General features: G+C 47.8%; 1 protein-coding gene across 9 annotated transcripts in view; it reads left to right on the forward strand.

Annotated features, from left to right (window-relative positions):
* Positions 1-13,280, forward strand: part of MACF1 (microtubule actin crosslinking factor 1) — a 334,205-nt gene extending 320,925 nt beyond the window's left edge. For 6 of the 9 annotated variants that reach the window (XM_084816155.1, XM_084816156.1, XM_084816152.1 and 3 more), the window contains 6 exons: positions 1,033-1,050; positions 4,085-4,202; positions 7,122-7,333; positions 8,243-8,353; positions 11,256-11,379; positions 12,596-13,280. In XM_084816155.1, the coding sequence (XP_084672281.1) occupies positions 1,033-1,050; positions 4,085-4,202; positions 7,122-7,333; positions 8,243-8,353; positions 11,256-11,379; positions 12,596-12,852 (840 nt within the window). In that variant the 3' untranslated portion in view covers positions 12,853-13,280. Of the gene's footprint in view, positions 1-1,032; positions 1,051-4,084; positions 4,203-5,237; positions 5,307-7,121; positions 7,334-8,242; positions 8,354-11,255; positions 11,380-12,595 lie in introns of all 9 variants that reach the window. The other 3 variants (XM_084816162.1, XM_084816160.1, XM_084816153.1) reach the window with 2 other exon arrangements.
* The last annotated feature ends 861 nt before the right edge of the window (positions 13,281-14,141 follow it).

The raw sequence follows: 14,141 nt of genomic DNA on the forward strand, positions 1-14,141 counted from the left end.
TTAAAAGTGTGTGTGTGTTGTGATGGAAAAAGATCTGGGGTTCCCAGTTGCTGGGACCTGTTGGTACAGGCTGCACAAGACAGTTCACAGAGGCTGCATTTCCCTTCAGAACAGAAGAAGAGCCCTGCTGGATCAGCACCTCAGTCCATTTAGTTCATCATCCTGTTTCCAACAGTGGCCAGCTTTTGGACCCTTTGGGAAGATGACAGGGCAGGAGGGCAGTTGCCTCCCCAGTGTACTGTCGCTGACTATGGAGGTTAGCTAACATGGCTAAGAGCTGTTGAGAGACTGATCATGCTTCATACATTTATCCAAACTTTAAAGGGGGGGGGGCACTTCTAATCAAGTGGCTACCATTACATCCTGTGGCAGTGAGTTCCATACATTAGTGATGGATTGTGTGAAGAAGTGTGTGGGGTATTTTAATCTTTTACTTTACTGCCCTGTGTGTTTCTCTCAGGTTGGAACAGCTTGCTTCTGAAAATGCTCATAGCAACGTTGGCTTAAAAATGTGGTTTTTGTGTTGTTTCTGTTTTTATTTCATGCTTTCTGAATCTTCCCTTGGCAGTAGACCCATCTAGATTCGCTTCCCTGTAAACTCAAACTAGTTGGATTTTAGCCAGAGTACAACTAATCTGAGCCGCCACTTGAGAGTGGCAGCATTTTTAGGCAACATGGGTGGGGCGGGAGGCGGGTAGAGGAGGGCATTACGTGGGGTAGCAAAATGCCTTGAGCAGGCCCTGCATTTGGCACAAGACTGAAGTGTAAAATAGCCAGTGCTGGTGCTGCATCCTGTTCCAGGGCTGCTGGTCACCTCGGTGAAGTACACAGCATCTTCTGCTTGCATTTCTTTTAAACGGGATAGAAAAGAATGTGCAGTTTAGCATGTTGAGTAACGCAAAGTTCCCAGATCAGTGGTTAACAAGACATTTGTCATAGTTATTGCACTGTTAATTCTCTACAATGTTTTCTTTCCCCTTCTCATTCTCTCCCTCCCTCCCCCTCTGTTCTTGTTTGCACCTTCTTTTGTAGTTCTTCCTCGGCAACCAGGTACAGTGTGCCTTGCAATGCTGTCTCTGTGTTCTTTTATAGCTCGTTTTCCTTAAGGGAATCGCATGTGTTGTCTATTTACAAACCAGTCTTTTCACTGCTGTGGGTGGCTGTGCTCGTGTGAGTGCTGTAATAAGAGCTTGGATGTATTAACTCAGCAAAGATTCTGGTATACAGTGATATATTGGTTGAGAAATGTAATGGAAAACAACCACACAGTGACATATAAATGTGCACAAACACAGAGTGGCAGACACAGAACACATTGTATGCATACACACACACTTGTTATGTAGATCTCAGGACTTTTAAAAATTCTGAAATTGCTTTAAAATAACATATATTCTATTTGGCTTCTTGTGTAGCCAGGATGGTAAACCAGGAAGCACGGAAGTTCCAAAACCAGCTATCTCCAGTGTTGTTACATTCACAGTTCCAGAGCTTAATTTGAACCAGGCTCAGCCCATGAACTAGTTTCCAAAGCGCAGGGCTCAGCCATGGAAAATGCAAAGAAGTAAGGGGGGGGGTGGAGTTTTATTCCATAATTGTAGCCTAAGTCCCACAAATTTGAGATGGAGGGGGGGGATTCTCAGTTCACAGACAGTGAATGCCACACCCGCTGAAGCTGTCCACTGTGTGATCCCGCGGTTTCTGAACCCATCATATGATTCTGAAAGGGCTGATTGATATTTTGCACCTTTTTTGGTTGATTGCCCAGGGGCTGTGCTGTTGGTTGCTGCTGCTGGTCAAAATAAAATATCCAAAGCCAGCCAACAGCATATGCAGCAGAGCACATTGTGCTTGCAGATCAAGAGAACTGCAGATCAAACAGCAAGCTCAGTAAACTTATGATCCTTTCCACTGTATCCTCAGATTTCTCATATCATAGTTGAAGTTGCACAAATGGCTGTCACGGGTGCAAGGGGCATATTTCTCATGCAGCTCTTCACAAGTTGGCCTTCTCACTGATAACTTCAGAGCTCAGTGCTGGCCAGAGCCTCGTTCTTTTGATGCATTATCTCTGATGGTTCCAGAAAGTGCAATATCTGTGTTCATTGAACAGAGTTCAAATTTTCACAGTGTATTCTGTATACCAGCATCTGGATGGCTTCCAATTAATTTACCATTGCTTTTGGAATGCAAGTGCCGGATCCATTCTGATAATTTTCTCTATAATTAGCACTAAACCTTCAAGCCATCTGCATGGGTCTTATTAAATAACTCACGGCTGCAAGAAGATAAAAGAAAAAGTGCTTCTCATTTCCTCTTAATTTTGAGACAAATTCTAACTGTGGGGGAAGTCCTAACAACGCAGAGAAGAAATCCACTTGGACTTGTTTTGTTACTTGCAGCCTGTCTCCACATTGGTTAAATGATGGGAACGCATTGTTCAGGTTCGGATGATCAGCAGTGCAGGCACAGTGCATTTTCACCCACCCTACAACCCATGGGTTGCAGTATGGGATGTAGGGTTGGCGAAAGCACACTATGTCCACGCTGCATGCCAGGTTCAGACGACACAGTAACCCGCAATGCAGCACAAGTAATTACAGCAATCCTGGTCGCGTGACCAGCGGGGGCGGGGGAAACAATCAACCCTGTGTTGTTTCCCCCACTGATCATTTGAACAACGCTATTGCCTTACATGCATAAATATGCTGGACAGGGTGAACTTCAGTAGCTAGCTTTTACTTTGACCAACTGAACGTCTGACATCATAAAGAGAATTTGAATTTCCTAGACTTTGAGAAAAAAGTAAAGTTAATATCTTGCTTGTTCATGAATCAGGTGATAAGCCAAAGAGATGGAAAGGACTGATACGGCGGCATATATTCACTTTCCATAACTTTTGTGATATCAAAACGTCCCTACTGAAAAGCAATTATAGAGCACGTGGCACTTCTGAAGCACGCATTATAGATGCTGATGTTAGCAGACAGGAATTCCAGGGCAGGGGTGGGCAACTTGTGGCCCTCCAGACATTTTGGCCTACAACTCCCATAATCACTCACCATTGGCTATGCTGGCTAGGCCTCATGGGAGTAGCAGGCCAAAATACCTAGAGGGCCACAAGTTACCCACCCCTGTTCTAGAGAGACAAGACCTCCTGCTTGGTTCTTGGGCACATTTGGTCATTGTTTCAAATGGTGGATCACTGATGATCATTGCAGTTGATAAGTATTCAGAGATTTCTGCTCCTTAAGGCTGCCACATTGCAGGTCTATGTATCTCTTGCTGCTGCAATTAGCTCTTCTGCTGGGAGGCGTCATGCTCAAAACTTCATGAATTTTACGCGTCTCCAGAATGGGTGAAGGGTTTCGCTATCTCTCTTTACCGATCTTCATTTGAATTCCAGTTGGCCCCTCTTCAGAATGGACTGTATCAGGACTGACATGTGGGTGAATTTGAAGTGCTCCCAAAAGACCATGCCAATATATTGAGAAAGAAGTGCACAGAAGTCTGAAGTTCTGACTTTATTTTACCTTCCAATCTGAATGGTATTATTGGCCCAAAGTTGAATGGTCATGCCTGTAAGTGAGCACAACAGATGCATAAATACTGCAGAGAAGGAGTTTCTGGTGAACATGAACACGGGACCCTGCCTTAGACCGAGTCAGACCATGGTCCATGTAGCCCAGTGTTGTCTTCTCTGACTGGCAGCAGTGGCTCTCCAGGGACTCATGCAGAGAAGGGGCTTTCCCATCACCTGCTGGGTGTTTTTAATCCTTTTTATTTAGAGATGCCAGAGATTGAATCTGGAACCTTCAGCATGCAAAACATGTGCTTTACCACTGAGCTATGGCTGCAACAACAGTGTGCACGTTGTAATTTTGATTTCAATCTTTTAACAGTGCATTAAAGTGGGTCTGCTCCATTTTAAAGCTTTTCAAGGGCAGCTTACGGATGGAGACATGTTTTGCCTGTCCTGCTGCAGTCTCTTCTGGAGAAGACCACATGAGCCTTTGTATTCTGTGATGCTCTGTTGTATCCATATGTGTTTAAACCATTTCCCTGTTTGCGACTCTCTCCACAGTTTGGCGATTCGCAGCAGTTGCGGCTGGTCCGTATTCTGCGTAGCACGGTCATGGTTCGTGTCGGTGGTGGATGGATGGCCCTGGATGAGTTTTTAGTGAAAAATGATCCTTGTAGAGGTAAGAAATGTGTGCCAATTTTAATTTGTGAATGTTAACCTGCCAAGGCATAAGGTGCTTAGAGAAGATTTCTGATGTCAGAAACTCCCTGACCATGAAGCAGGGCAGCCACCATTAAGAATGGACGGGAGGGAAACCTGTGTCGTCCATGGCACATAACCATTGGAGAAGTTCTCCAACACAAGGGCCACTGAAATGAAGGGGACGCAGCACCTGTTTGTTGCAAGCCTTGCACTGGAGAAATTCCCAGTGAATTTTGCCCTGTATTAGTTAGTGGGAGACACTGCCATTTAGATTTTCTGCTGCAAACACCAAATGTCAGGCAGAAATGCCTCCCCCTGGGTGTTAAGGGGTCAACATAGATACCAGTGAGTAAAGACATCGTAGATAAGGCTTGCTGTGTGGCGAACGCTCTGTGTGCGTGCGTGAAAGAAAGAGATGGGCCCGGTTCGCCTGACATGAGGGTGTTATTAAGCCACAGTGGCTTGTTAACCATCCCCACGTGTGCCGGTCACATGCCAACTCATTTCCGTAATTACCCTCACTGGGTGTGGGTTGTCATGAAGTCCAAACGTGGCGAGGGTGATTGACTGGGATGATTAACAAACCACCCAGAACCCACGCTCTGTTGTAAGGTTGCTGGGTGGTTTGTTAACTACCCCAGCCACCCACCTTCACTAGGTTCGCACATCATGACAACCCACGCCCGGCAAGGGTAATTAGGGAAATGAGCAGGCACGTGACTGGCATGCGCGGGGAAGGTTAACTAGCCATCATGGCTTCTTAACCACCCTTGTGCATGCAAACCCAGAGAGAGAGAGAAGTGGAATCCCACAGAACCCCTAGAGCTTTTGGCTCCTATAAGCTAAACTCTCTTTCAGCACACCTTCAGTTTCCACTTCAGCATTCCAAAATGGCGGCCCTGCATGCTAGCGTGCAGGAACTTTCCTTCCTTTCTTCTCCTCTTTGACCCACACTGCTGTTTGTTCTCCTGCCCTGTCTTTTCTTTGTATGTGTGTATTTTCTTTATTCTAGTTCACCACCCTGGAAGTAAAATAAAACGCTCTGATTCCAGCTCTTCGATTTCCAGTCAGTCTCCGATAGGTTGGCGGTTTTTCTTGGCTTTGGTCGTTCCCCTTGGCTTCCTCTCACTCTCCTGTTGGGAATGGCTTTGCTGCTCTAACCTGCCTCAATCTTCCCCAGGCCCAGAATGCTACTTTCCTCAGCAGTGCTTTAGCAAAGGGAACAAACCATTTTGCTGGTTTGGGTGGAAAACAGCATGGGGTGGAGTGCTCTGTCCCCATCTGGTCCCGTCTGCCACACCAACACAGAGCTGCCCATTTGCTTTCCCTGCCTCTTCCCAAAGGCGCAGGGTGGGTTACCATGGACATCTGCATAGGCTTACCCTCATGGCAGCCTTGAACAGCTTAGCTGAGCAGTGATTAGGCCCTTTGTCGACATCAGACTAGCCCAATCCCAAAACCCTTTTCCCTCCTCATTGGATCTTTTGCCTTTTCACAAGGAAACTGTCCATGAGCTGGTTGGTTCTGCGACAGAAATGCTGGTGCTGTTAGGGGCTTGAGAGGGGACAATTCCCCACTCCAGCCTGCAGTCCAGTCCCTGTTGGAAACCAGCAAGTTCCCCTCCATTTGCCTGTGGAGATGCCACGCCATCTGGCCCGCAGCTGTCAAAAGCACATTCACCTTCCCACTCACAGGGTTTTGCCTGAAATCGGCCACATGCTGCCATGTTGCTGGAAAACCTCTTGGATTTCTTGCGGCATCACCTCTCGGCGCCTCGGCCACCTCTTGGCAGTGGTGTCTCCAGAGTTCTCGGCGCTGCTCTCAAGCACTCATGCCAAGCATTGCCCCACCCTCAGGCTATTCTGAGGCAATACTAAGTCTCTTGTCTTGGGTAGGGGAACGTGTGAAACCTCTGGCTGCGTTTCTTGTCCCGCAAGGCTTTCTGCTGCATGGTCTCGCTCGCTTAATGGAACTGCTCCTTGCTGTGTCTGTCTGTCTGTTGGGTTTGCTTCCCCACCAAGACTGCAGAATATGCTGACCATTTTTTTAGCGAGCCCGTGGGGTAATTCCAAGGAAGGGAAATGCAGCTCCTATTTCCTGGCTGCAAGTACCCCTCCCAGACCCATTTCTTTCCAGTATCTTGGGTATAAGGCAAGGCTGCGTTGGTAACTCTTCAGAGGTGACGCTCTCTTCACCAGGCCTCGTGCCGCATAAACCCCACCAAAGGCACCGTGCCAGCACACCGTCAGCCTTCCGCAGCCTGGGGCTGCAGCCCGTGGTGCTAAACGGGGAGTGGAAGAGGGTCCCTGCCCCCAGGGCCCTTCTCCCCCACCAGAGGCTCCCTTGCCAGGCTGTCGAGCAGATTGCACAGAGCGTGGCGCCTGCACCCCTCCCACCATTCTCCCATGAGCAGCAGCAGCTGCGGGGAGTGAGCAAGGGGCTGGCACTCTGTGCTTGTCTGCGCCAAGGCTCCACCTCTGCGTCCTTTCAAAGCCTCAGTGTGGATTTGCCTGTTGCAGGCCAGAGCAGCACTGCAAATATTTCAGACTGAAGGCCAGTGCAGCTGCACTGAACTCCCGTAATGATGGTGCTGAACTGCAAAATGCTTGTTGCGCACTGTGGTCGACACCTCGGCGGGGAGAGGCTCCTCCTCTCTGTCTTCCACAAGACTTCTCAGATGGCGGTGCAGCAAATTGCCACGGCCAAGATGGTCTTCACATCTGGTAGGAGATCAGTTGGAACGAGAACAGAAGAATTCAAAGCTTCTGGTGTACCCCGAGCAAGCCTGCACCAGGGTGGCAGAAGCATCTGACTTTGGCATTTGTTTATTCCTCCAACTGTATTTCTTTGGCTTTATTCTTAAGCTGCTGCTGCTGCTGTCTTTCCTTTCTTACAGCACGAGGAAGAACTAACCTCGAACTTCGAGAGAAGTTCATTCTCCCAGAGGGAGCTTCTCAGGGAATGGCACCCTTCCGGTCCAGGGGCCGCCGGTCAAAGCCCTCCTCTCGGGCAGCTTCCCCGACCCGCTCCAGCTCCAGCGCCAGCCAGAGCAACCACAGCTGCGCCTCCATGCCGTCCTCCCCAGCCACGCCTGCAAGTGGGACCAAGGTGAGGGTTTCCGTCAGCATGGAAACAGTTTCCTGTACTCCGATTTCATTTTTTGTTACTATTTTAGAAACTATTTACAAACAGACAGTTCCACTTAAAACTTTGGACAGCTGTGTACACCTCTCTGCACAGTAGATACCAAAATGCTCTGTTGGGGGTGTTAACCAGTGGCAGAAGGCAGCCAGGACAACAGGCCGGTCCTGCAGTTGTCTCCATGTGACGAAATGAGAGCCTGGTGTGGGCTGAAGAAATCCTCCGCACCACCACCACCCCGCACCCTCCCACACACACAATTGTGGACTGCAGAGATGTAGTGTGACACAGCTAGTCCGTAAGCGAAGCGCCTCACTTCAAGGCATGTGCTGACCTAGAGGCGTCCAGCCAAGCTTGTTCGTACAGTGATAAGCCCGCTCTTGTTGAGAGAACTTCAGAGTCACTCAAACACTTCATTTCTTTCTACTGTGACTGTGAAGTGCTGCCACATTCAGGTAGGAAGAATGAAAAGGTGAAGGCTGAGTTTCTCTTCCTCCACCCGCCCCACAGTTGTATCTGTCTGTGTCTCATTTTAGTTTGAGGGCCATCTCTGATTTGTTTCCTGGCTTCAGTGACATAGAGCCTGTTTCTTCTCTGGCTTTTGGCCTGGGCAAGATGGCCATGCTAGCCCTGGGTGCAGAGCACAAATCAGCTTGTGTGCCTCAGCCCCTCATCTCATTGTGCCGATTTTTGTTTGTTTTCATGATCTGCTGGGTTTGGCTTTTTTATTTTCATTTTAGGATTTATTTTCTTTTTTCTGTTTTATTCCCTTCCATCCTGGATGCTCCCCTCCCCTCCATACGCTCTCACTTCCCCCTTCCCTCTCCCCTCCCCATCCCTTTTCCTCAACCTCTCTTTGGACTTTCCATTTCACAGACTCTGCATCACTTCACTCGTTGTTATGACAAACCCTGGTTGGTAAACAGCAAGGCAGGTACCCCTTTGAGGGGCTACGATAATGCTGACCTCCACCTGTCTGCTTCTGAGGTAGAGTATGGCTTACCTGCCCCAGTCCCTATTGCAAGAGGAGGAATGTGGCCCACTTCCTTCTCCATTTTAATGCTTTCATTTTCACAATAGTGCTTGGTAACATTCCTTTCATGCTAGGGCTGTTGTGGTTTTCATGGGATCTAACTTGGATTTCCTAAACACACAGAGAGGTTTGTTCTTTAAAAGATGCTTGAAAAACAAACAGTAAATATAATCCACAGTTTGCAACCGCCGTGCATGTGCTGCAGCCCCCCCCCCCCAAGCGTGCAGCATGGTCCTGAGGGAAGAGGGGAGCGCTACTGCTGCCTTGTGAGAGTTTCTGGAAGCATCTGGGTGGCTTGGAGACAGGATGCTGGGCAAAATGGACACATCTTGCCCAGTGGGCTTCCGGACAAGGTTTGTGTTGGGCAATCTCATTTACAGAATTTTACAGAGGATCCAGACAACATCTTCCATTTCTAACCCTCCTGTGTTTTCCCACCACTTCTTCCATCGTTTTTCTTACCACAAAAAAATCCAGTAGAAAGGAAATGGCTGTGCAAAGCCTTTTGATTGCTACCACTAGGAGCCCTCTGTCTGGAAGACCACACATGCCCACGAATGGTATGATCCAGCAAGACAGTTCTTACAGTCTTGGGCATGCGAGAAAGGCCCAGGCAGACAGTGAAATTCAGAGGTTTATGAGGGGCTACCATTATGCCCTGGATATGGCACTCACAAGCTGCTTCAGCCTGAACTACGAATGTTTTAGTTGGTTGATCTACGGAATGCACCAGTTGGAAGCCTGTCCCTGCTTTGGTCCACTAGAAAGGCAGAGGTGATTGTGCAGCTGCAGGCTCAAGTGACACCAAATACTTGGAGGCTGGAGTGAGATCAGGGGCTGTTATCCCAGGCTGCAGGAAGAGCACTTCGACCTTCTCCTTCAGTGCTGAAGGAGTTGATGAAAGCTGCTGCTGTGGAATCCAAAGAGAGAAGAATCCCTCTCCTTGCTGCCATCACTAGGGATGGATGAAAATTCTGTTTGCGGGGTGACAACTCAATGCATTTTTCCCATTTGGTCCTTGTGGATTTTGTTCTGTTTTCCCCCACTGCCATCGACATGATCTGTAGCAAGTACAGCCAATTCGGGGGTGGTGGTGCACAAACTGAATTTTTGGGGATGGATCTTGATATTTGTGCAAGTGGGGTCGTTTTTGGTTTTTAAATTTCCCCATGTCTTTCACAAGTATGCAATAGCACAGTTTCAGCTGTCCAATATGTGTAGCCTTGCCTTGTCAATTTCCTTGTCTGTTTCAGCTTCAGTGGAAGCAGGGAAGTGGAGTAGGTAACATACAAGGAAACTGACAAGGCAAGACAGCATATAAGCTTATTTGCACACAGTTGTGAAGGACTGGTGGGGAAATAATAATAAGACAAAGGAGGAACTTCAGAAGCACCAAAAAGAAAAATGCAAATGAAGGAAGTGCACCAAATTCAGGGGAGACAATATCTCCCCCTTGGCAATGTAATCCTCTTGCTATTAAGTGTTGAACTGACACTTGTCAGTATCCTCCTCCCTTGCAACACTTCCCAAGTCTCCAGCAAGTCCAGAAAGGGGAGTTATTGGCTCCCCCCCTTTTTGTGGCTCCTTCTTGGAGTAGTTAACCCTGTTTCACAAATTTCTCCTCCATTTACTGCCCAGCCATTAAATCTGTGCAAATTTAGATCCTAGGAAGTAAATGGAGGGGAAATATGCCCAGTCTTTAAATTTGTGCAAATCTCCCATTTAATTCCCAGCCTCTAAATTTGCACAAATGCACAGATTTGCAGAAATTTAAAGGAAGTAAATGGAGGGGAAATTTGTGCAACAGTAGTAACTACTCCAGGAAGCAGCCAGCTGAAACATACAAGGAAATTGCAAGGCAAGACATCGGACAGCTGAATCTACACACTTGTGTGCTTGCAAAACACCAGGGGAACTTTAAAAAAAAAAAACCGACCCCATTTGCATAGATCTCAAGATTCACCAAAAAACCAAAACCATTTTGCAGAAATTACCATTTGCGCAAATTACCATTTGCATAAATGGTGCGACCCGAACAAAAACAATGCACAAAATATTTCTGGAATCAGGAAAAAAATTCCACTACAGTCTGCCACCTTTTACCAGAATGAAAACACTGCAGAAACCTGTTGGGCTCAAACAGAAAGGAATTCCCAGCATTGCACATCCCTAACCACCCCCCAGTTCTGTCTTTTCTGTGTCCTGCTCCTTCCATGGGGCTTCAGCACAAAAAGTCACCCAAAGGGATGTGCACAAATAGGGTGGCAAAAAGAAAATCCTCCTTGTTCAATCTAAACAGTAGTGTGGTGACTTGGACTAAACATCTCAACAGGCACCTTTTTGATGTTCAGCCTTTTTACCCCAGACCCTGAAGCACTCAGGAGCCCTTGTCTCCCCTGGCAAGGAGAATGGTCTCATTAACAGCCTGGCTTTCTTTGTGTGATAACAAGGACTAATAGCAGGAAAGAGCTTTCTTGGTGTGTGTCTGTCCGTCCGCTTCTCTCTTCTTGCCATGCAGCACCTTAAAGGCCATGACAGATGGAGAGATGACAGGGTGGGTCAGGTCCCAGGGAGGAGGCAGCAAGCCACGAATGGTCATTAGCAGAAAAAAGAAGGCGACGAGGCACCCAGGAAAATGCAAGTCCCACTTGAAACATGGTGGTTGCAACAGCCAGTCTTGTGCTACATGGGTGGGTCTTGGTGCTGCTACATTTCACCATGACCTTTAAGATGCACTGCTGGCTGCAACCCGGCTGCTGGAGTGCCTCTGACCCCTCTTTGCTTCGATCGGCTCTTAAAACCAGTTGCAACTCCTGACTCCCACGTTACAAGGTCTTCACTTCCCTTTATTCCAAGGTCACTCCATCTTCGAGCAGCAAGCTGAAACGGCCCACTTTCCACTCAAGCCGTACTTCTCTTGCTGGCGATACCAGCAACAGCTCTTCGCCAGCTTCTTCAGGTGCCAAAACCAATCGGGCTGGTAAGTTCCAATTGTTGTAGATGTGAAATCGTCCCTGCTTCCAGTGACTCGTAAGGAGGCCAAGGCACCTTTGTCACTCAGAGCCTCGGCCCTTGCTTCTACAGTATATGTTTAATACTGGCTTACCTGACAAGGTTGTTGTAAGGATTAGTAAAATGTGACAGAAGTGCTGCAGATTGTCACGGCAGTATGAGTTAAGTAGCACAGCAGAAGGAAGAGCCAAGGACAGCTGTCTGTTTTCTGTAGATTTTCTAATTCCTTCAGTGCAATTTTGACTCCTTTAGGTTTCAGTCCTATACCTGCTTACCTGGGACTAAGCCCTGCTGGGCTCAATGGGACTTATTTCTAACTAGACATGTCAGGATTGTTCTGAATGTTCTAGTGCAGGGCTGGGAACATCTGGCCATCCAGATGTTGGACTGCAGCTCCCATCAGCCCTGGCCAGCAGAGCCAATGGTGAGGGATAATGGGAATTGCATCTCCAGAGGGCCATGCAGTCCCCACCCTTGGTCTAGCAGAAAGCCTCCCGTGCAGCAGGAGCTTTTTATTACATGGTTGATGGCTGACGGGGCTCTTCCGAGACAATGGGAAGTCCAGATACAGCGCGGTACACAAACTGGAATGGAGCACCAATGCAAAAGCACCGTCCATGTGTAACTGACCCTCCCCCGAACATCCATTAAAACTGCTCCGTCTGCCTGCGCATCAACTGCTTGTGGTAGCTGTCAGCAGCGCAGTTCCAGCACACAAAAGACATAGAAAGAAAGATGGTGTCCAGCTGGGAGGCCAACAGCTTCTTCCAGCAGCTGTGAAGCAGGTAGAGACCTGGCCAGCAGTGGGGAACCTCCAGCACATGGACCTAACCCGGCCCATGGAGGCTCCGCAGCTGGCCCTCGAAAGCTTTGGCTTGAGGAAGGGAATCCCTGCTACTTCCAGTCATTGATTGAGAACAAGGGACATGGTGTGGGCGAAGCTGCCCTGGCCAAGGCAGTGGCTGGAACGGCTTTGCCCGTTGGAGAGGACAGCACAGGCAAAGTCGCCCCAGACAAGGCACGGGCTGGAACGAGGAGGATGTTGGGGTCCCCACCCTGAGATCATCTGGGCCATGGAGGGCCAGGTGGGGATTGTCCCGTCCCCCCATGTAGTTCCCCACCGCTGTTGTAAACCTTTCCTGGGCTTCCCTTGTGATGTTAGAAATGTCTGGTTTAATTTCCAGATCCTAAGAAAACAGCCAGTCGCCCTACAAGCCGCGCTGGGAGCCGCGCCGGGAGCCGCACCAGCAGCCGGAGGGGCAGCGACGCCTCTGACTTCGATCTTCTGGAAACCCAGTCGGCCTGTTCAGACACTTCCGAAAGCAGCACAACAGGGGGACAGAACAGTTCCCGGCGGGGCATGGCAAAGCCCTCCAAGATCCCCACCATGTCCAAGAAGACGACCACTGCCACCCCCAAGACTCCAGGCCCCAAGAGATAATACAGCGTTCGCTCCCACCCACATCGACACACAAAGGAAAACCAGTGCCCCGTTTTTAACCCTGCTTCATACTTTGGATGTATATTTATTCTACACGGGAGAAATTATATTGTTAAAAGTGTAAAAGAATAATTGTGTTATGAAGCTGCCTTATTTTGTTCTGTTAAATTTTTTTTGTAAGTTACTATTTTCATGTGAATATTTATGTAGATAAAACTTGCCTTCTGGTGACCTTCTTTGCGTTGGGGGCCCCAGGAAAAAAAAATGTGGGAGATAATAGAAGCAAGCAAAAGGTCAAGATGTGAAAATGTAAAAACAAAACAAGAAAACAAAAAAAAAATATAAATAGGATTTCTGTGCAGTGCAGGAGGCAATCCTGCTTTATCTTTTAGGATTGTTTCCTAAATGCGACTTTATAAAAACTTAACTTGCTGTCTCAGCAAGGTAAATTATATTTAAAAGCAACACCTGAATATCCAGCAGTGTTCAAGGAACTCTCTCTTTTTTTCTTTTTTGTGTAAATCATGGATACCTCAATAAGAGAGAAACATGCAGTATGGGGGATCTGGGGCATCTGTTTCCAGTTTTTAAAAGAAATCATTGTGGTTTTACCTGAAGATAAAGTGGATTGAGTTTGAATTAGTAAATAAAATTTGCACACGCTTCATTCAAATAAAGGTGTTCACTAAAAATGCTGTATTTAGCAAAGCAAAAGCCCAGTCAGCTGCTGGGCTTTTAAAGAACAACTAATACTATGTTTTCAGGGGTGACACTTGCAACTGTCCAGAACCATCAGTCACACTGGTGTGGAAGATTCTTGGGGTTAAGGGACACACAGCACCTCCTTTTAGCAGTGGGGCAAAAGGGGAGTTTCAGCAACTTGGTTCTCCTGTCTAGCCACTGTAAAAAAACAACTGACATCACTTTTAGTTCATGAACTGCTATTTAACTGCATCATTTCCTATTTATTCTTCCAACTGGTTAATGCCACTTCTGACCAGCCTGGCCTGCAGGAGAGCGTGCATGCCAGAGAAGAAGAGCTGCCTTCGACACGCACAGTTGCTTGTTCGTGGAAATGTTAAAGCGTATCACCAGCAGCCCACCTGTGTGCCAGTCCCTTCTCTTGCTTTTCTATGCCCCCTTTTTTCGTTTATGAAGGGAAGAAGAAGACAGACAAATGAAAGCTAACCATAAGACCACGAAGAAGGGAGAGGGAAGAGAGTTGGGGGCGACCTGGTCTTCCTGTATTTATTACCTTGTGCTCTTTCCCTGCTCTGACTGACCATATT

The sequence above is a fragment of the Heloderma suspectum genome, chromosome 10 (genome assembly GCF_057233095.1).
Source record: "Heloderma suspectum isolate Gila_16-S chromosome 10, 16-S_ref, whole genome shotgun sequence".
Classification (NCBI taxonomy): Eukaryota; Metazoa; Chordata; class Lepidosauria; order Squamata; family Helodermatidae; genus Heloderma; species Heloderma suspectum.